This window comes from Barbus barbus (genome assembly GCF_936440315.1).
Source record: "Barbus barbus genome assembly, chromosome: 48".
In the NCBI taxonomy this organism is placed as follows: Eukaryota; Metazoa; Chordata; class Actinopteri; order Cypriniformes; family Cyprinidae; genus Barbus; species Barbus barbus.
This window is the reverse complement of record NC_136726.1, coordinates 8324097-8347137: the sequence shown is the minus strand read 5'-3', so window position 1 is coordinate 8347137 and position 23041 is coordinate 8324097. Positions and strand designations below refer to the sequence as shown.

Here is a 23041-nt window from a genome sequence, read left to right as displayed (position 1 = left end):
TACCTCTTTTCCTTCTTACAAATAAAAGCAACATTAAAATAAAACGTATATAAAAAAACTAAAAATGGGGGTAACTATATACATCGAGGGTGAGAACATGTCACCTACTTCAATTCCATCCATAATAACCTCAAATGATCTTCATTATGTATATAAATATTGAACAGAGTATATGCGTATTCGTATGCACGTACATTTACACACAGGTATATATTATACATGTCTGTCTATATATTGATCATCTTTTATTTATTTATAGCAACAAGACCTTCTTTCTGATACAAATTCAACCCATTTCCTCCACTTTCCCAGAAAGACATCCTTCTTTAAGTTAACCAAAAAAGTGATCTTTTCCATTGTATAAACACATCTATCCAGTTATAGATCTGGTCTCTCGTTTTAACCATTTACGTGTGATTGCTTTCTTACTGGCTGCCGAAAGCACACCCATCAGGTATTTATTATCTGCTGTTACTATATCTGGATATCCGCAGCCGAAATACAACAGTTTGCTTTCTAGAGGTATGTCTCTTCTAAAAATACATTCAAGAGCCTCCTGTATTTCTTTCCAGTATTCTTGAATATGTACACATTCCCAAAATATATGATAGTGATTCGTTTCATTACATCCACAGTTTCTCCAACAGTTTGAAGAGATATTATTGTATTTGGCTGTCAGTACTGGTGTTTTAAAATATCTAATAAGGTTTTTCCAACAGTACTCCTTCCAATTTAATGAACTAGTTGATTTCCATTGAAATTTCCATATATTAGACCACTCTTCGTCAGTAAAGATTATTCCACATTCTGTTCTCCATTTCTCTTTGATACAAGTCGTAGAGTGTGTTTTCATATTTTCCAAACTCTTGTATATCTGGGAAACGATCTTATATCGAATGCCTGATGTGTGTGCCTTCTTAAGTAGGTCTATCAATGGATTCAAATTATCTTTGAGTTTTTATAATTTTGAACCTGGAGATATCTGTAGAAATCCTGATTTTCTAGAAAAAAAAAATTCCTTTAACAATTGAAAAGTTAAAATTTCACCTTTCTAAATGATGGTACAAAAAGAAGTAATCCCCTTATTTGCCCACAGCTTAAACCTGTTATCCAGCATGTTTGGGGTGAAGTCTGAATCATAAGCAAACCATTTCAAAACTCTACTGTATTCCAACAGATTACTTTTACATTACAGCTTACTATCTGTTAATATGGCCACTATGTTCCCTCGATGTGTCTTTTTGCTGAGCCTGAACTGGTGCAGAATTCACAGCATTACGTTGCCAAAAGAAGACCCCAAGGATTAAGGACTGTACTTCCGGGACAGAGCCACTGGTACTCCTATAGGCAACTTAAATGTGTTGAAAAGGCAAAAGTAAACACAAAAACAGGACTAAGGCCCCACAATTTTGGCCTACACTGTGCTCAGGTTTACTGAAGCCCTCAAGATTGAAAGATCATCACGTGTTTCCTCATAGCTCTATTTCCTCCCACTCTTCCCTACCTTCCTCACAGACTCTCCTCTAGATAACTTTTTTCTGTATTTGTAAGTAAATCGATGGTCTCTGGGAGTGCAGAACAGGGGGTATTTTGTGTGCCGCCCCCTCTGAAGTAGACCAACACAGAGCGCACTGTTCTCAAGCCGGGGGAAAAGACAAGCAATGCAACCAGCCAAACATCCTACACGAGAGAGAAAGGGCCATCAGAGAGAGAGGGAAAGAGTTAAGAGCGAGAGACTCTGAAAGTTTAAAGACCACATCCAATGCGGACACAGGCATACATGCTACTTTCATGGTAATTAAAACCACACATGTTTGCACACGAAGAACAAGCCATATATTTGAAGAATAAATCAGGGTCCAGCTAAGGAAATTAAACGGCCTTTTTCCATGCCACGGCTGTGACGGGGACTGAGCAGGCTTAACAATGACACTGGGGGACAGGGCAATCTGGGAGGGCTGAGAAAAGCTCTACAGCGTTTTACAAACGCCACACTGTGCTCCTATAAAACGGCTCATTTCCACCCTGTGGTGGAGCCGCCAACCTCAGCAACCCAGGCCTGCGGGCGGCCGTGATTTATGATCGTGTAGCGCCTGTTCTCTCCCTTTCATTCTTTCCTCCTCAGCCTCTTTCCCTCACCGTGTGAGTGTTGCAGGGCTCAGCACAGGAGTGACAGAGAACAGAGGAGGCTCATGTTGTCACTCTCCCAGCCAAAGCTCAGAGCAGTTTTCTGCCCTCTAAGCTACCTCTGTATTAATGAGCTCAGAAGCAGTGCAGACTGCCGGTCTCCTCTCCACTGCAAGAGACTGTTAGTAGACATCACATAGAGAGAGTGCGAGAGAGGAAGCCTGCAAATTACAATTACTGTAAGGCCACCAATAGGGATGTAGCAACCATTACAACTTACAAAAATCAAATCTTGATAACAGTATCACACTTTGTCGAAATTTCGATAACTTATGAAAGCAGAAATGTTATTACAAATTTCCGAAAGCAGAAACATCATTACATGTTCAATAGAAATTGTATAAAGCTGAAGGTTAATGAAATTTCAGCATTCATAAATTGTAACAAAATGCGTATTTTTGTCAATGTAGTCAATGCTGAAATCACGACAACTTACAAATATGGTAATTGTGAGAAACGCAGAAATTTCATATTGTACCAAAACTAAATAACACTATAACTTCTGCGACTCTGCATAGGACAAGTGGTTTGGAGAATGGATGGATCATTATAAATGATGAACATAATTTCATCAACTTCCGTTGAAATTTCAACAATCAAAAACAAACTTACTTAAAAATATAATTTGTATAAAAATGTTGTCATAAGTTAATAATTACTCTAAGTGGTACTGTAACTTCAAGTTATGAAAAATCTACAACTTAGAAATTTTATAACTAAAATTACATTGCAATTTAAGAAAGTAGAAACTTAACCACAACTTGAAATACATTTACAATGATTGAATTATGTTTGAAAGTATACATTTACATATGAAGAAAATATATTGTAGTAGCAGTGTCAAATATCATTGCAACTTATGAACACAGAAATTCTATGTAAAAACTTTATACTGTATATCAACTATATAAAAACTAAATAATCAACACCCAAGCGTTATTGTCCTGCAATTAAACAAACACCTTACAGAAGTCACTACAATTCACAATCAGACTGAATATTAGCATTTGAATGTAAACTTGCATGGATGTAGAAAGTTTTATATAGGGTCTTTAGGATTGTACACTGAACAAACCATCTCTGGAGCGGTTAATTCCATTTTTAGCATTACTGACAAACAACCACACCACATTACCTCTCATACACCAAAACACACACACACAAACGCTGACAGTTGTGACAGGAGGCAAAATTGATAGTGCCCAGGTCTAGGATCTGACACTGAGACACGTTCGCTCCTATTTGTTGATTACTATTGATTTTCTTTGATACTTCATTTAAAAATCAATAGTTGGAAGAGAGAAAAACAGGCATGCTTTACACATACTTTAACATACTATTGTACACTAGAGAAGCCTTCAGTTTTGGCAGCGTGGTGGCAACCAATTAGGAGAAAAGCTCTTAACAGGTGAAAGTGAGGGGGGGCTAACAGATCGATTCTCACTTTTTCCTCCCCAATCACAGAGAGTGGCCATAAATTAAGCTCATCAGTGTTGCTGTGTGGACAGCCGGGATGCACATCGCCTCTGCTCTCCATCTCCTTGTCACTCATAAAGCTCTCACAAGCACAACGCCACACTTTAGCCACACAGAGGAAGAGAGAGAGAGACAGAGATAGAAGAAAGAGAGGAGACTGTGATCGCATCACCTTGAGTTCATGCGTGCCCGTAGTTTCTTGGCCTTTTTCCGAGCTTTCTGCCTCTCTTCTCCCTCTTTCGCACTGTCGGAGGGCACGCTGCTGTCAGTCACAATGTCCATGATGTACTTTTTTAGAGACAGGTGTTCCTGTCGAAAAAGAACAAAAGGAAATTTCATTATGTAAATGTTGCTTTCATATTAGAGCAGATTTGTTTGACTGGTGTGAAAGGTGTTTTTCAAACATTGTTGGGGGTAATATGTAACAAATAACAGGTGTTACAAAGTTTACTTGTTTGATGTAATAAATAAGGTGTTACTTGTCATTTTTGTTTACATCATTATACTTTTATTACTTTTTCAAATAAGCTGATGATTGTTGTTGCGTTTCAATTTATTACCATATCAGCTTCACTGGCTATTACAAGGCATACAGATTAAATATTCAACAATATAATATAATAAATACAATATAATAATAAAAATAAACATTTTATAAAATTCAATAATTTAAAAAAAGTTTTGTACATGCAATTCCAAAAAAAAAAATCTTTCAAAGTCCTTAAAAGTTTGTCCTGAAAATAAAGATTGTTAATTAAAATCATATCAAAAACGTGTTTTATAAACATACATATTTATACACACACACTAAAATAAACAATGCAACATTTTAGCATTATGAGTAATACAATCATGTAACACGTTATTTATAAAAGCTAATATTCCATAGCACAACTTCAGATTTATATAGAATATTAATATTTAGAATTTAGCATTCACTTTTACATTCTTTTTTAATTTTAATATTAGCTTGATTTAGTAAGTTTCTTTTGAACTTTTGTCATTTTTATTATTTTTTTTATATTAGTCATATTTATATAGCTTTATTTTATTTTTGTTATTTAAGCTTAGTAAATTTTAGTACCAAACGTTTTATTCTATTTATTTCAGTTAGTTTCCAAAGCTACATTTTCAAGTTTCTCATCTAATATTTATATTTTATTTCAGCTTTATTTCAATTACAGGAAATTATTTTTAATAGATCAAATTTAAGTTCAAACGGAAGCAAACAAGTGTAAGGATTCAGGAATTCAAATCACGAGAAAGGCATTAGTATAAAAGACAAGTATTAAACTAAGGAAATTAGGATGAGGTGGCTTAATTAGAAAGTTGTAGGTGATACCAGAGTGAAACCTTGCTTTAACCAGCCCATATTTTGCCAAAAAAATAAATAAAAATCCCATTAGATTATTTACAGCGCCACAGAGAGACCTCTCAGTTCAAAGCCATGCACATCCAGAAAAGTCCCTACAGGACAATAGAATGAAGACACATGGGTGTGACAACAGAGTGACAACAGAGGATTCCGCCAATTCCACCAAGCACATGTCCAAAGGCTGGGCTTCAACTCCCATACGATGTAAAGCAGAGCACCTTCATTGAAATACCAGGTGTTAAGCTCTTTGTGTGGCATGTAGAGTCCTCCCGGCCCAGGCATTGTGCTCCGCAATTATGAAGGCATCTCCTCGGATCGCTGGTGGCATTAAAGCGGCGGAAGTGCTGAGGGGCAGAGAGGTATAGCTTTCCGTCTCTTTCTGATGATGCCGATATTTCCATGGGAAGAAAGACGGATGTAACTCAATTTCGGACGACGTGATGCATGTGCCAGAAAGCAATTATCCAATTATCCTGTCATCCGGCACCTCGGAGGATGGGAGCAGCGGGTGAGATAGATAAGAGTTCCCACTCTGAGTCGATACCTCAGAGGCTGTATGCTAACGGAGGATGGGGCCAAAAACCTACTAGGTTGATTCTGGATAACTTGGGTACGTGCACTAGAGGACCTGGAGCACAAAACCAGTCATAAGTAGTATGGGTATATTTATCGTAATAGCCAACAATGCATTGTATGGGTCAAAATGATCGATTTTTCTTTTATGCCAAAAATCATTAGGATATTAAGATATATTTACAGTAGGACATTTACAAAAATATATTTATCAAAACTTAATTTTTGATTGGTAACATGCATTGCTAAGAACTTCATCTTTAAAAAAGACAATTTTCTCAATATTTAGATTTTTTGGCACCCTCAAATTTCAGATTTTCAATAGTTGTATATCAGCCAAATATTGTCCTATACAATACATCAATGAAAGCTTATTTATTCAGATGATGTATAAAAAAAAATAAAAATCGACCCTTATGACTGGTTTTGTGGTCCAGGGTCACATTTGTCCTCATTTCAAGTTATATTTACAAATGAAGACCATTTGTCAGAATCAATGGTATCTTGAGTGTACTGCCCTGATGATGGTAGAAGAATCTTTTCAGAGCTTTCCATAGTAAATCAAGTCACGAAGAGCATTTACTGGCAGTTTAAATTGGAGAATTGGACCTTAAAATAAAGTGCGACTGCAAAAACATTTTAAAATGCCACGTAAATACTTAAGACCAACTGTTTTTTTTTGCAATGTCAGACCAAAGGTCATTGCACACATAGTCCGAAATTCCACACATTAAAAAATAAATACGACCTCACGTTCTGTCAATCACGTTGTGTCACACACTGCCTCCGAAACTTTTGTCGGTCATCAAAAATTCGGATAAGGTTTGATTTTCTGCGTTTTCGCATCTGTAGCATGCATTTTGATAGGAAAGGATGAGGAATACGAAAAAACAGAAAAATGCACGCAAAAATTTCGGACTCCGTGTGCAATGACCTTAAAGCTGCATTGAGTTTGGCAAAATTTTGCAGACAAAAAGTCCATTGTCTCATCAAGTTTAGCGATGAATCAAGCACATCTCACACGGAAGTATCTTGCAAAGCCAATGCAGCAAATTTGGCAAATATGCATTGGGAAATCTTTCATTCTCACGTGAAATTTCTAAATCGCATAGATTCCTATAAAAATGACTGTAAATGTGGCTGCACAGACAATGTGATTGATATCACATTAATCAGATTATAATTGGCCTCTCTTGTGCGTTTGCTTCAAAAGACAGAGGTGATGCAAAATGTGTATTTAATGCTTAAAAAACCTGCGGTAGCTTGATTAGAATGGTGCTTGGAAACATACACTGAAAGTTTAGAAAATTAAAAATTGGTAATTTTGTCATTTACTCGCCATTATATCATTCCTGTATGACTTTGTCTTCTGTGAAACACAATGGAAAATATTTTGAAAAATGTTTAATCTTGAGTCCCAATTCACCTACATATAGTACTAAAAGTATGTATTCCTTTTGTGAAGAAAATGTACATACTTTTAAATAAGTAGGAAAATAATAGGCAAGCTTTGGGACATACTGACGTCATATATCCTGTCACCATTTAAACTGCCCTGTCAATCATCTTGACATAGCTAACATCCATCAAATTTTGTTTAATTTAATTTCACACCATAACAAACTGGCATGTTGACCTACCAGTCGCGTGTCTTTCAAGTCTGGAACTCACCTCATATGTTTGCATAATGATGCATTTAACAGTTAATGACCAAACGCATCTTTACAATAGTTCACAACTTCATTGCACATGAAATATAATGTGGATAACATTAAATATTTTTTTCTATCAGGTTAGATACAGTTTATTAATCACTCAAAACAATTTGTCTAAACCTTTCTACTTAACTGTCGGCTTCGCATATCTGAAATGCATGTATTTTAACACTTTTAATTTGTCTAATCGAATCCTTGTCCAATGCAAATTGTTGTGGGTTGATAAGAGTGTGAATGTATCTGCACTTCAAATTTTCAACGTAAACCATCCTTTGGGATACTCATTTCTCCATACTATGATTTGGGAAACACCAATTCTAATTTCAAAGACTATGAAGGACAGACAGTATGTGAATTGGGACGCAGCATTATTGTTCTTTTTTCTTGTCAGTACAATGAAAGTAAATGGGGTCCAACACTGATTGAGAAGAAAGACATACAGGTTTGCAATGACATGAGGGTGAGTAAATGATCCCAGAATGCTATTGTCAAAATCGTTATTTTCGTTTTCTTTGCACCCAAAAAGTATTCTCGTATATTTGTAAAATTATGGTTGAACCACAGATGCCACATGGATTATTTTAACAATGTCTTTACTAACTTTCTGGGCCTTGAACGTGTCAGTTGTGTTGCTGTCTATGGAGGGTCAGAAAGCTCTCGGATTTCATCAAAAATATCTTAAATTGTGTTCTGAAGATGAACGAAGGTCTTACGGATTTGGAACGACATGAGGGTGAGTAATTAATGACAGAACTTTCATTTTTGGGTGAACTATTCCTTTAAGACAAAAGGCTACGGAACATTTCACCTGTTTTATTATCTATGTCAGATCAGTATTATTTATGCTAAGAGCCAAGGGTGAGGGAATTTTGGAATTTGTTTGGAGACAACGAACAACATATCTGAATAAACATAGACTCTGTTTCTACTAACAGCTCTTCATAGATCCTTTAAGGTTGAACAATAACAACATTTTAACGACCACAGCCTTGAATGCTTGACACCTGTCCTTAATGAATTACTTTGAGACAAATGTGACAAATTGCCTCATGGACCTCCGTTTGAAATCTGTACATTTGCATCATATAGTGTTTCAAGTGGACGAGTTATTGTGTGTGCTGGACGGGGCTTTCACCCCGAGTCCCTCGGGAACAGGAGTCAAGCCCTGCAGTCATAACCATTGCCTCCCTGTGGCCAGAGAGGCATCTGTTGAGTAATCTCTCTGAAAGGCGATCTAGTTCGCCTGCCGTTCACTTAATGGGATTGTTTCTGTAACACCTCAAAGACGTGCACCATCTTGAGATTATAAAGAGGGGTTTGGAGGAGAGGAGAGCACCACAAAAACAGATCTGTGAGGAGATCAGGGCCGGAGCTAAGCTCGTAATGTGCAAGTGCAACAGTCCTGGCAAGTCAATCGCTTCGACAGTTTGAGACTCAAATAGAATTTAATTTAAGAATACATTTTAAGAGAAAATCATATCAAAGCACCACTGCTCTGGATATACGCCGACCAAACAAAACTTACCTCAAGTCAAATTTTAATGTACACTTTTTTTTTTTAACAGGGTTTCTGCAGGTTTCATGAAAATGGTTAAGACTTAAGACCAAGAAATTTAAATTTTAGGTAAGAAATTGAAGGCAACAATATGTCAATATGGTTGTAACCTCCAACAGATCTCTTTATTAATTTTTTATTAATTTTACAAAAAAATTAAGGCTTGAACAGCTCTGCTCACAAACACTAAAATATGGAAATAACTTTTACAGGATGTTCTGGTTACACTTGAAAACATTGATGTTCTTCCTCAATATTTCGTCTTGTTTTTCGTGTTTTTTGTGTCCAAAGATTCTTAAATCAAGATACATTTACTTGAGAAGAAAAATGTCATAAGAAGTCTGATTTCAAGCAGAATTGATCAAAATTAATGAGTTTATTATTTAAAATAAACAAATAAAAGCTAGCGGGCTAAGAAAAATAAACTTATTTTCATACTCCTCTGACAGATATTTAAACTAACTCACTTAATTTTGTTTAACTAGACTTAATTTCTTCATTTTGTGTCTTGATTTAAGGATGTAAGGATGACAAAAATACAGAGAAAGATATATTTTTTGCAGCGCATGCAACATTTAATGCCCTGACTTTGAATTTAAGACTTTATATTATCTTTAAGTTTAATACATATAGATAATCTAAATAGGAAAAATACTTTATAGATTTCATATATGACTCAAGTCTGTGAGATTTTTTTGCTAGATGGAAATAGTCGGATTGTTTTAACGAACATTAGCACACGAAAAACAACAAACTCCAAGTATAAGCAATATTTAATAGTGATGCTTTCCTCAGAAGAGCATAAAAAATTGATGCTATAGAAAGAGGACAATATGGCATATGACGACCTATCAAATTCATGGACGGACAAGTGATGGACAGGTGTCCACTTGCACACTGTGATAATAGGAGGCGTGCGAGTGGCATATAATAAGTGAGAGAGACACCCAAAAAAAACAGAGTGCTTTCTGTGGGGCGTAATGAGAGAACACTCAAAACATCACACCTCCGCCGCTGCTCAGGGGCTGTGAAGAAGCTCTCACTGTCACACTGATACATGTCCCCATCCTCCACTCTTTTGTGTGACACAAAAGAGCCGGTAAAAGATGGCTCTCTCCAATGTGAAATGGACAGCTGTTTGTCATTCAGGTACAATGTAAAGACAGGAGGTATAAGGTAACTCACCAGCAACCCAAAAAAAAAAAAAAAAAAACTTGACTTGTGCATCCCTTGCAGGACATGATGTCTTTGAACTTTTTTTTGAGAGATCCTGGCCCGCGTTGGTCTCTCGCCCGCCTGCGCAGCTCAACTATTCCACGACTGGGAATTTAAGTCTCGACTACCTGCCCGCGCTCAGGCGGCCGAACTCACACGGCTGGCCCGTCACTGGCTGCTCGCTGGGGGTCCCTCCGCTAACCAAGTCGTCGAGCGGGTAGTGATCGACAAACTGCTACGGGCCCTCCCACGCCCACTCCGGCAGGCAGCTGGCATGAGGAACCCCCTCACCACCGGAGAGCTCGTAGAGGCCATCGAGTTGGCGGAGGCCACCCAACACCGGGATGCTGGGGAGCGAGCGCCGCCTTTTCCCTGGAGGGTGCACCAGGAGCGACGTGCGCCGGAGGGCACCGCGCGACCAGCAAGCAGGCCTGCGGTTCCCGGCCCACAGGACGAGCCCATGCCTACCGAGCCCCCTCTTTCACCCAACAGGGCCTGGCTGGCCGGCTGCGCGGTCCACCGTGAACCACCCCGAGCGGCACCAAGGGCCGAGGTGAAAGTAAATGGCCGGCCGTTTTTAGCCCTCCTTGACTCGGGCAGCGCTGTCAGCCTCATCCAGCCGTCCGTCCTGGCCCCGCATGCTGGTTCAAAGACGACTCTGTCCATCACCCCGCCCGTCGGGTGGATATCTCTGCAGCCCAGGGGGCCTGGCCGGTAGAGGTGGAAATTGTAAAGGATCTGCCCGTGCCCGTCCTGCTTGGAAGGGACTGGCCTGGCCTGGACCAGCTCCTCTCGGCCGCCGCTCAGCCAGCCAGGAACCGCCGCCGTGGGAGACCGAAACGCAATGCCCGCAGCCGCCCCGTGTTGCTGATGACAGACAGCACCCGAGATGGTGAGTCCCCCTCCCAAAATTCTAACCTTTATTATAATGTGTTCCAGCAGGTGACGGTAGGGGGCGCATTCGCAAAAGAGCAACTCGGGGATGACCGCCTAAAGCACTGTTGGGCACAAGTGAGAGTGATGCAAGGAGAGGAAAGGCAACCAGGACCCCACCCAATCCCTCACTTCGTCGTACGGAATGGCCTGCTGTACTGTGTTGCCCAGCGGAGGTGGGAGGAAAAAAAGCTGTTGGTAGTTCCGCGGACCAAGACCGCAGTAGTGTTGGAGCTGGCGCATACACACCCGATGGCCGGACACTTAGGAGTCCACAACACCTGCCAGTGCATCCGGGACCGCTTCCCACTGGCTGGGCCTGGAGGCCGATGTGAAGCGGTTTTGTCAAGCCTGCCCAACCTGTCAGCGAACCACACCCCGGACGCCTCCCCCCAGTCCAATGATTCCGCTGCCGATCATCGAGGTGCCCTTCGAGCGCATCGGGATGGATCTCATAGGGCCGCTGCCATATGTGCTCTTCGGGATCCGGGAGGTGCCCTAGGCCTCCACCGGCTTTACGCCCTTCGAGCTCCTGTTTGCCCGCCAGCCGAGGGGTAAAAGGGACAAAAGAAGCCTTGGAGCAGCAACCAGCCGCCCACCGTACCACCATCGAGCACGTTCGTGACATGAGGGAAAGAATCGACAGAGTGATGCCATTAGTACGGGAACATCTCGTAAAAGCCCAACAAGCCCAGCAGCGCCACTACAACCACGGGAGTTCCAACCAGGTGACCACGTGATGGTACTAGTTCCAACCTCAGCTTGTAAATTCTTAGCTTCGTGGCAAGGGTGTGATCCTTCACCCCGTGACAATATATATATATATATATATATATATATACACACATACACACACATACATATATACACACACATACATATATATATATATACATACAGTCATGGCCACAAATATTGGCACCCTTGGTAAATATGATCAAAGGCGGCTGTAAAAATTAATATTCACAATTTTGAGCACTCCGGGGTGATTATGAACATGACATTATCCAGCCATGGCTTCCTGTTTCACAGAAATATAAATAGGAGGGAAAACAAAGCCCAAATTCCCTTAATCATCCATCACAATGACAAAAACCAAAGAATATATTTCTGATGTGCAGAAAAAGATAATTGAGCTTCACAAATTAGTGAAGTGGCTTTAAGAAAAGAGCTAGAGCAGTGAAAATTCCCATTTCCACCATCAGCGCAATAATTAATGATTTGCAATCAACAGAAAACGTTACGAAACTGCCTGGAAGAGGACGTGTCTCTATATCGTCCTAATGCACGGTGAGAAGGAGAGTGAGTGGCTAAAGACTCTCCAAGGACCACAGCTGGAGAATTGCAGAAAATAGTTGAGTCTCGGGGTCAGAAAACCTTTAAAAAAAAAAATTGTCAAACAGCACCTACATCACCACATGTTGTTTGGGAGGGTTTCAAGAACAATTCTCCTAGCTCATCCAAAAACAAACTCCAGCATATTCAGTTATCAGACACGACTGGAACTTCAAATGAGACTGGCTTCTATGGTCAGATGAAACTAAAAAATGAGCTTTTTAGCAGAAAACACTCAAGATGAGTTTGGTGAACACAGGGATAAAAAAGTACCCCATGTGTACAATGAAATATACTGCTGTATTTTTGATGTTGTGGGCCTATATTTCTGCTGGAGGTCCTGGATATCTTGTTTAGAAACATGGCATCATGGATTCTATCAAATAGCAACAGATAAAAAAATCAATAAGTGACTAACTCTGTTAGAAATCTTATAATGGGCCATATTTGGATCTTCCTACTGCACAATAATCCAAACACAAACCTGAAAAACAACACAAAAATGGGTCACTGAGCACAAAACCAAGCTTCTGCTGGCCATTCCAGTCCTCTGACCTGAACCCTGTAGAAAATGAGTGAGGTGAACTGAAGAGAAGAAGCACCAACATGGAGCTGTGAATCTGAAGGATCTGGAGTGATTCTGGATGAAGGAATGGTCTCTGATCTCTTGTCAGGTGTTCTCTAACCTCATCAGGCATTATAGGAGAAAATTTAGAGCTGTTAAACTGGCAAATGGAGGTTTCAAAAAGTATTGAATAAAAGGGTGCCGTTAATTGTGGCCAATGTGTATTAGAGATTTTTTTTTTATTTCATAACAATGTTTCCCCCCATTTTAAATTCTTATAATCCAATGAAAGATTAGATTTTTGTGAATTTTTTAAATAAAAGCTCAAAAGGATTAACAATGCAGATTAATTTTCACAGCCGCCTTTGATCATATTTATAAGGGTGCCGATATTTTTGGCCATTATTTACAAATATTAAGTACTGAGATGTTCATATTTATTGTAATGTTTAATATGTGTGTGTATATACCTTTTATTTTAAAAACAGAATATCATTCTAACGGTCACACTTTATTTTAAGGTTCAGTTCAAACCATTAACTACGATTTTTGCTTTAAACTCCCAATTTGCTGCATATTAATATTTAGTAAGGCAGGTGTTTAGTTTAGGTATTGTGTAGGATTAGGGATGTAGTATATGGTCATGCAGAATATTTGCTTTATAAGTACTAATAAACAGCCAATATGTTAATAATAGGCATACTAATAAGCAATTAGTTAATAGTGAGAATTGGTCCCTATAATAAAGTGTTAACCAAATAATTAGTATAAAAATATCACATAATTTACAAATATTAAGTAGATATTACATATCTGAGATATACATATTTCAATGTTTAATGTATGTATATATATTTTTATTTTATATTCTTTATTCTAGTATTCTATAAAAATATAAAAGAAATAATTCCTTTTTTATATTTTAATCATTTATAATTTAATCAATATTTTATAATAAATATACTAATATATATATATGATTAAGATTAAAGATTAAGTAAATATAATAGCATACTAAAGTAGAAATATATATATATATATATATATAATTTCTACTTTAGTATTCTATTATATTTACTTAATCTTTAAATTACTTTAAGCCACTTAATGTCGATACACAATACAAGTCTGTCCTTAAATCCGCTTGTCCCACATGAGCACTTGTGTGCCAACCACTAGGCCGTGACTCCAACAAGCTGTGTGATATTTTAGCTGGAATAACTGAACGATCAGCTGTGTTTCTTGATCTGGCATCAAAGGTTGAGGATAAATAAAACTCTTACGTGTCAAACACAAGGGGCCTAGAGCCACGATATATCACATTAAACCAGAACAGATGACAACCAATAAAGGATAATATAGAGTCCAAGAGGCAATCCAAGTGTCCCGTAGCCGCACTGATCCATTGCTGTTGATAATCGCTGTATTTTCAATTTAACTCAGAGTCTTTTAAATAGCGAAATATGACTAAATACGAGGACAGACGGAGGCTCTGGACCCGCTTCTGCTGAAAAACTATGTTGTGACCTCTGCTCGGTTCAGCCAACCATCTTAGTTTTAATTAAAAATCTTTCATAACGGCAAGAATTATGGAAGTGCCGACTGGAAAATAGTTGGCGGTTGCGTGAATGAAATACTGCGCACCAAAATGAGCAAAGACATAAATAAGAAGCACTGGGGGCGTCCATGGCAAGACTATCCAAACAAGTCCCGCGGCCAGGTTTCCTTAAAATGTGAACGAATTACCAAAATTGCACATTTAGACATATATTACTTATAAACATCTATAGCAACATGTTCTTTTCCAATAAGAGCCAAGGACACGGTAATGAACAAATTTACAGTTTCCAATTTTGCTAATTTCGCTGACTGCTATAGATTGCGTCGTATAAATCACAGGTAAACTGTGGTTTCCTTTTGAATGTAAACCGAATGAAAGTTGTTTAAAAACTAGTTCCACTTGAACAGTTAATTCAATTAAATACATCAAGCTCCACAATCTAGACAGGCCTAATTAAGTGGGCTGCACCTGACGTGTGCTGCGCAGTTGCGAGCCGTGGCGCGGTGGCTCGGCTGTTTGTTAATCACACTGTCAGGCAGAGAAATAGGTGGCCGCAGCCAAGGCTAATGATTTAGTAGCAGTGGGGGTTTAAATATTGCTCGCTGAAAAAAGGTTCGAATGAAGGAGGTCCAGGGGCCAAAGGTGCGACATATAGCACCAACAGTTGTCAGCCGTACAAAGAAGCCCAGTGTGAAAGCCAATCTCATATTGCGGTGAGAGATCCCGCATTTAACGAGCGGCGTTCAGAGGAAAGGCACTCTGTCAAGCACAGAGACAAGGCAGGGTGATCTCACCCCATGCCATATACACAAACACTATTAGTGTTGATTCGTTGTAGCCTTTAACGGTCCCACAAACTGGGGAAAATATGGGAAAGTTGGTGTTGATACCCTCAACCTTTACGTATATGAAAAATGATGTACAAAATCATAAAAATGAACTTGAATGGAGTGTGTGCGTACTGTTTGTGTGAGAAACATGGCAAGAGTGAAATTATTTACATGAAGAACCTCCAAATATTCAAGTAATCTTTTAAGGTTTCGAGAACTATAATAAATAAATGTAATAATTCATATTTGTTTATAAAGTCAGAGTGAAATGCTATATTCTGTTTGCTTTTTTGTATGTAATTGTACGTATCATTTATAATAATTGAAAAAACAAACCAAAACAACAACAACTGACATTTGAGAAAAATACGCTGATAACAACAATAAAATCAAACAGTTTTATAACAATTGTATGTATAATTTATAATAATTTATTCTTTTAAAAATACTTTATAAATACAAAAAAAATAAGCACATTCCATTCAGAATTATTGTTAATAAAATATATGCAATAAAAGCAAACCGTGTGTCTGTGTGTTGTGTGTGTGTGTGTGTGTGTGTGTGTCTGTGTGTGTGTGTGTAAAATATGGGCAAGACTAAAACTATTTACATTAAGCACGTTTTTTTAAAGTAATGTTTAAACCTTTCAATAAATAATGAATAATGAATGTAAGATTTCTTATTTGTGTAGAAAATTTGTAATGTTACATTAATTTGCTTTATTTGTATGTATCATTTATAATAATTGATTTTTTTTTATAATTTAATAATTCATAATTCATAAAATCAGGGCCTAAAATTAACACTCACCAAGCACCAAATGCGAGTAAAAATCAGCGTTGGCGAGTAGATGTGGTGTCAGTTTTATGAAATATAACAATGCAATGTAGTGAAAAACAACAGCCAGTTTTTAAAGAGAATCGCTGTTTCTGACGTAAGCGAATAAAATTATATTTCCGAAGACAAGATCATCGTTAGCTGTTCAGTCATAAGCGACAAGAGCGAATCAAATAATAGATACAAACGGACTGATAAGGTCAGAGCAGTGTGATGGCCAGCTTGTCCCTAGACACGGTTCTAATAACTTTTGCCTGAGAAGATATTACTGCTTCATTTCGGAAGACTAACTTTTCCCATCTTTATTCTTCATAACTCGAGAATGTGGCGACACATACCTGGGGTTTCGCCGCCTAAATGGTGCTGTGAAGTAGGTTTTAGTTTGAAAGGCTGCGCGTTCGGCTGTACACATACGCCGAGCCGCACCAGTAGCGCTTCAACGGACGAAAACACACACAATTATTTGAAAATACGTGGTTTTGGTGAGTTAGCTCGTAAACGTAGCTTTAAATGAGTTATAAAGTCTTAAATGACCGTAAAGAGTTTTGAAGAGACAGACAGCGCTGATTTTGAAGTGAAATCCTGCTGAAGTCTGTCATTGATGTAATCAAAGAACAAAAGAAAAAGAGAAATCAATAAATCTGTTTGTCGTTTTTGTCTTGTAAGTAAAGTACAAATTAAAAACATTGTAAATATGTTTAGTCATTGTAGTAGTAATAACGGCCTGTTTTTGCAAAAAAAAGTTTCTTGGCCGGTAAAAAAGAATTTTGGCTGGTAAATTTGATCAGGTCACCGGCCATTGGCAGGTGTAGCAAAAAGTTAGTTTTAGGCCCTGAATTAAATTATATTTAAAACATTTTATAATAATTAGAATTATGTATTTGTAATAATTTATTTTTCATTTTAAAAATACTTTAAAAATAATAAAAAATAAGCACATTCAATTCAGAATTATTGTTAATAAAACATACAAGAGCAAACAAACATATAAAATGACAATAATTAAGAATTAGATTTACTTGCGGCAAATTACATATCAATTAAGTGAATTATTTTAAATAAAATTTGCAATAAATAAATAGAAAATGTATAACATAAAAAGTTGTTAAATATTAAAAAGTATTAAATAATTTGTATATACTTAAAAATTGTTTAGATTTTTGGAATTACCAAGTATCTAACTCAATTTGGCCTTTTATATATAAATATATTTAACTTTTCTTTATTTTCATTAAATACATTAGGACGTTAAGTCACTTTCATATTTAAAAGTACATGCAATTTATACATTTAATTTGCATTTCTATCAAAACTCTCTGCATTTTCACTATGGACTCCTGGGGAAGATCCTTGTTTCATCTGTGTTTTTTTTAGTGGGGGAGACTCACCACCTCTTCGTCGGACAGCTCCCGCCCTTGAATGCTGCTGCTGTCCCGCACTGCCTGCTGGTGTCTCTTCCCCTTAATGTGACTGAACAGGTGGACCTCAGAGGTGATCTGCAACACAAACACAGGGGTCGGAGATCATGTGAGGCGATTCGCCAACTATAAAGCCATGGGCCTGAAAAATACCAATCTACCACACAATGCGTTTCGGCATCATTCACGGCCTGACAGTTCTCAGGTATCAAGACATATGTTCCAACCCTTTAAAGCTAAATATGATCCCTTGATCCTGACGGACATCTGCAGAGCTGCCAGACACCTCTCATAAGAGCCAGAAAATCAGAAAACACTGGTGAATAACTGATAAGTAAAATGGCCAAAGAGCTTTGACAACTCCGTTTTGAATGTATCGGCGCCTCGAGCACTGTTTTTCACCAGCTCAAATATCACCTCTTGAGTTTGTAAGGCAACTCACCGGTCCTAAAACTCAAGAAGTCATGTGAAAGCATATAAGACTCCTTCTCTACTGAATGTCTCTATTATTCATGTAATGGTTCTGTTCATCATGAGAAACTGGGCTGGTATAGCTTAAGATTGATGGTTCAAACCCCATAAGGGCTCTTGAACTCTCACCACCATCAAAACATCTCCTTTTATGTTCCACACATGAAAGTCATGCAGGTTTGATCACCATTGTGCACTTTTAATCTTTTTTTTGTGCTACGTATAAGACGAAACATTATTCAGGATTGGAATGACATGAGGGTGAGTAAATCAGAGTTCAATTCTTGGGTTAACTTTTCAAATAAGCGATAAGGTTGTGGGGTTCAAACCCCAGAAAAGGTGATCACTATTGTGCACTGACTCAGTGCTTCCAAAAATCATTTACTCACCTTCATATTGTTCAAAAACCATAATGGAATGACATGTTGGTAAGTAAATTATGACAATTTTCATTTTTGGGGAACTTTTCCAATAACCAGAAAGGTTGTGTGTTCAAACCTCAAAAAAGCAAAGTATGAACTACCCACAACTGTGCCCATGATCAAAACAATTAAAAAAAGGTTCTTTTAACTCCAAAAATGATGTAGTTTGTGAAATAATCTGTATAACCAGCCAGGACCAATTTTAATCAATTAATAAGACAAAACGTTATTCAGGATTGGAATAACATGAGGGTGAGTAAATTCGAGTTCAATTCTTGGGTGAAATTTTCCAATAACCGAAAGGCTGTGGGTTCGAATCTCAGAAAAGGTGAAGCATGAACTATCCACAATCATGCCCTTGATCAAAAGAACTAAAAAGAGAGTTAAGTCCATATTATCCATTTCAGGGCTCCAGACAAAAAAATCGAGTAAGGAGCCATTGGCTCCTATAAAAGAAAAAGTTAGGCGCCAAATTATTTTTTTAGGTGCCACAGAATAAAAGTGGTTTATTTTATTATTATCATTTTATTTTTCCCCCCTATTTTAACATTTCAATCATTTTGTCATGTGTTTATGTCTTATCTTTTCTAGGCTTTATCAGCATTTTAATCCATCTTGTAGATGATCAGGTCGACCGGGGGACTAAGGTTCACTTAAAGTGTGAATTAAATGTCTTTTACAACTTGAAATATACAGTCACAAAGAATTGTTCGTTACACAGCATCTGTACCAATATCATGGACCATAAGCATCACTTGGCAACTGAGTGCAGTGCATCCTATAAATGTTGTCACGTCTTTCACACATTCAGTCTGTTTTTCTTCATTAGTAAAATGCAATTTTATAGGAGGAGTTGAATCATGTACAACAGAATAAGTAAAAATATTAATATGCAACAGCGCATAAATATAGCAAAACGCTCCTCTTTATAGTTATTTTTCTAGCTGACTGATGAGTTTATGGACACTGAGTGGTTATTCTGAGGTAAATGTATTACAATGCAATGTTTACAAGCTTTATACATTTCCTCAGTTTGAAACACTGAGCTTTTACATAAAACATTTCAGTAAGTTCAGTAAGCCAGTATAGGCTTTCTTATTGCCTACCTTTTGATCATGTTCATTTCATATTATAGTAGTAAATCGAAATATATAATGGGTTCACTTGCTGCTTTAACTGAGGTGCTAAAGAGATCGCGCCTGAGCATTAAGTGCGATACTCTCCGCTCGCGCGATCCGGACGCATACACGGACCGTGTGGACGCGGGGTACTGGTGTTTATATTATCACCTTTCAGGTCTCTCTCTCACTGCGTTCAGCAGACTGTGTGCGGCAGAGACGAGGACTGTTTGAAACTCTTTTCCAGTAAAACTTTGATGCGCATCGTCTTATGTAAGTTTAATACGTGAACATAACAAAAGATGTGAGCGCAAAACAATCGGGAAAAAAGTCCTTTCATGCAAATTATATATAGTCGCCAGTGGCAACCTCAGCAAAAACTTCACTCGCAAATTAATATTTTTGGTCGCAAATGCGACCATTTTAGTCGCAGTTTGGAGCCCTGCATTTTATGAAAGTCAGTGGGACCCAAAATTCTAAACCACCAAAAAGGAAAGGTGAAATTAATCTATATGATCTGATGGGTAACAATTTTTGGTAATATTTTATTATAAGGTGTCCTTGTTACACGTTACATGTACTTACTATTATAATAACAACAACACTTAATTATGCATAATTACAAGCAAGTAAACCTAAGCCAAATCCTAACCATATAGTAAGTACATGTAGTTAATTAATATTACTCAGTACTTAAATGTATAATTACACTTTAACAAGGACACAAAATAAAGTGCAACCCAATTTTATTTTAATTTTTTTTTAGTATTCCATGGAAGAAAGTCAGTCACACATGTTTGGAAAAGCTGGAGGGAAACTATAAATACATATATATAATGACATTTAAAAATTTTCATTTATGGGTGATTTTTTTTTTTTATGATATATTCTGAAGAATGTTTCAGCTAGATTCTATGAAAGTCAATGGAGGAAATTTGAAAATCTATACAACTTGAATTTTTCTATATTTTTTGTGTTCCACAGAAGAACGTAAGTAATACATGTTTGAAACACCATAAGGCTGAAAAACTGATGACGATTCATTCATTTCTTGGTTGAACTAACCCTTAAATCTCACGTTACTCCGAAAGGACTGAACCTGAAAGGTGCTTTGCATGAAAGTGACCTAAGTGAAAAATCTTTTTTTCAAAAAAGTTTTTTTTCCCCTATATCAGGTGAGGACAACAGTATCTGGACGCTTGTGTTGTTTGTCTCCTTTGAGTCCTGGAGTCGAGCCCACACAGGACAGTCTGTGCATAATGTCATTAACTAGAGTGCTTCCCGCTGACCTAAAGATGATCTCTGGTGTCAGAGCCTGGCCAAGGTCATCTGACATTTTTAACAAGATTTCATTCTCCCCAGCGCTTAATCTGATGTCAGTTTGAAGCTCCAAGGTGTCTGGCCCCAGTTGCAGTAAAAGCAGGGCGCGTCAGAGATAAATGCAGCCACTCAAAGATTTGTTGCCTGTCGCTTGAAAAGCATAATCACGCCCAGCTATTAATCTCCGCCCAGAGTTCATGTTTAATTAATGCAGTTAAATTCTCATTTACATGCATTCTCTATGAAAATCCTCTGAATCACCTTGTGGTCTGTGATTTTATGTACTCTGCCTGGCAAAGCAACAAAGACGGACTGTCCATCCTTGCAGGAATCTCTGCACTCGTGTTTGGAGTGGCTCAAATGTTCCTGATCTTGGACTGGGAAAGAATTCCTAGTTTTCCTCATGTCAATGGTCCTGAATGTATTAAAACCACTCAAAGAGATAAGAGAGAATCCCATAATGCAGTACCTACCACAACGTTACAGAGTGAGCAATGCTTCTTCCGTTCATAAGGGGTGAGTTTGGGGGCGTAGTCTGTGTTGGCGTGTCTTCCGCTGCTCAGCTCAGCGGCCTTTTCTTTCCTCTGCTCGATCTGCTCCATGTGTCGACGGCTGCTCTCATCATGCTGAAAATTGTGTCTCGTTTTACTTGGTCTACTTTTAGTCAAGTAACTCCACAGTAGATTTTGTAGACTAAAATCCAACAGATTTAGTAAAATTGTAATGCATGAAGTAAGCATTTCTCTAAAATTTCCAAACTCGTATACTCCTGGAGAAAACATATATTAATGATATAATATGAATGTTTTTTGAAGTCTTGAACAAGCAATACAACATGCAATACAATATTTATTCATTGATGAAAAGGCCAATAGATGTTCATCATAGCTTTTGTCAATAAAAGTGATGTTTATTTAGTTATCGACTCGTTTTCGCCAGTGAAACAGCAGTTACAGCAGTTTTGTCCAAGGTACAGGATTTTTTAAAAAAAGGGGATAAGATGATGTCAGAATAATAATTATGATAGTTTACCTTCATCTGGATTTTCTTCTGTAGTTCCTCCATGGCTTCCTGTTGAGCCGCACTGAGAGCAGCCAAACGCTCCTCACGGTCCCTACGGTGTGTACAAAAAAAAACATTCAGATAGGACATGCAAAAAGACAACACAACACATCTAACCAATACAGATCTCAAAGTATTCATTCTATAAAAGGTTTATGTGACTTTTTAGATTATCATCAAACAGCTCAAGAATTCAACGTGTTAAGGTTATTTACGTCTTTAGTTAAAATGTCCTGTTAAAGTTTATAAAGTGGTGCTAATGCAAGAAACAACATACACTAACATTCAAAACTATGGGGTCAGTAATATTTCTTATTGTCTCTTATGCTCACCAAGGCTGCATTTATTTGATCAAAAATACAGTAAATATAGGAATGTTGTGAAATATTCTTACAAATAACTTACGTTTTCTATGCTAATATATTTTAAAACTTTTTTTTTTTCTCTCATGTCAATGCTGAATTTTCAGCTTCCAGTCTTCGGTGTCACATGATCTTTCAGAAATTATTCTAATATGCTGATTTCCTGCTCAAGAAACAATTCTGATTATAATCAATGTGGAAAATAGTTGTACTGCTTAATTTTTTTTGAAACCGTGACAATTTATTTTTCCAGATGTTTTTGGGATTCTTTCATGAGTAGAAAGTTTAAAAGAACAGCATTTGAGATCTTTTGTAACATAAAAAAAAAAAAAAAAAAAATCTTACTGACTTCAAAGATTTTGGTTAAGGGTTACACAAAACATTCCCTAAATCAGGCCGTTTCTCAAAGCCTAAATTCCCTAGAGTTCTTTGCGCTGGTCTTTCTGTCCTTGTGTTTAGCTGAATCAGGATTCTGGTATGTTTGGCAGGACACGATGCTGACCTGGCTCTCTCCCGCGCTGCGTCTTCTCTCGCCCTCTCCTTCTCCTGTCGCTGTTGCTCAATTCTGGCCTCTTGTTCCCGTCTCTTCATCAGAAGCTCCTCCACCCGCGCCTGCCGCTCCGCCTCCAAGACCCGCTTACGCTCCTGACAAATTTTAGAATTATATAGTCACACATTTAACGCATTAAACAAATAAACAAAAAGAACCCA

General features: G+C 37.7%; 1 protein-coding gene across 4 annotated transcripts in view; it reads right to left on the bottom strand.

Moving 5' to 3' along the window:
* scaper (S-phase cyclin A-associated protein in the ER) overlaps positions 1–23041 on the bottom strand; it is a gene marked incomplete at its 5' end in the record, with an annotated part of 111865 nt that overhangs the window by 61913 nt on the left and 26911 nt on the right. For all 4 annotated transcript variants that reach the window (XM_079411396.1, XM_079411398.1, XM_079411397.1 and 1 more), the window contains 5 exons: positions 3836–3972; positions 17546–17653; positions 21380–21532; positions 21939–22020; positions 22833–22975. In XM_079411396.1, the coding sequence (XP_079267522.1) occupies positions 3836–3972; positions 17546–17653; positions 21380–21532; positions 21939–22020; positions 22833–22975 (623 nt within the window). The remainder of the gene's footprint in view (positions 1–3835; positions 3973–17545; positions 17654–21379; positions 21533–21938; positions 22021–22832; positions 22976–23041) is intronic.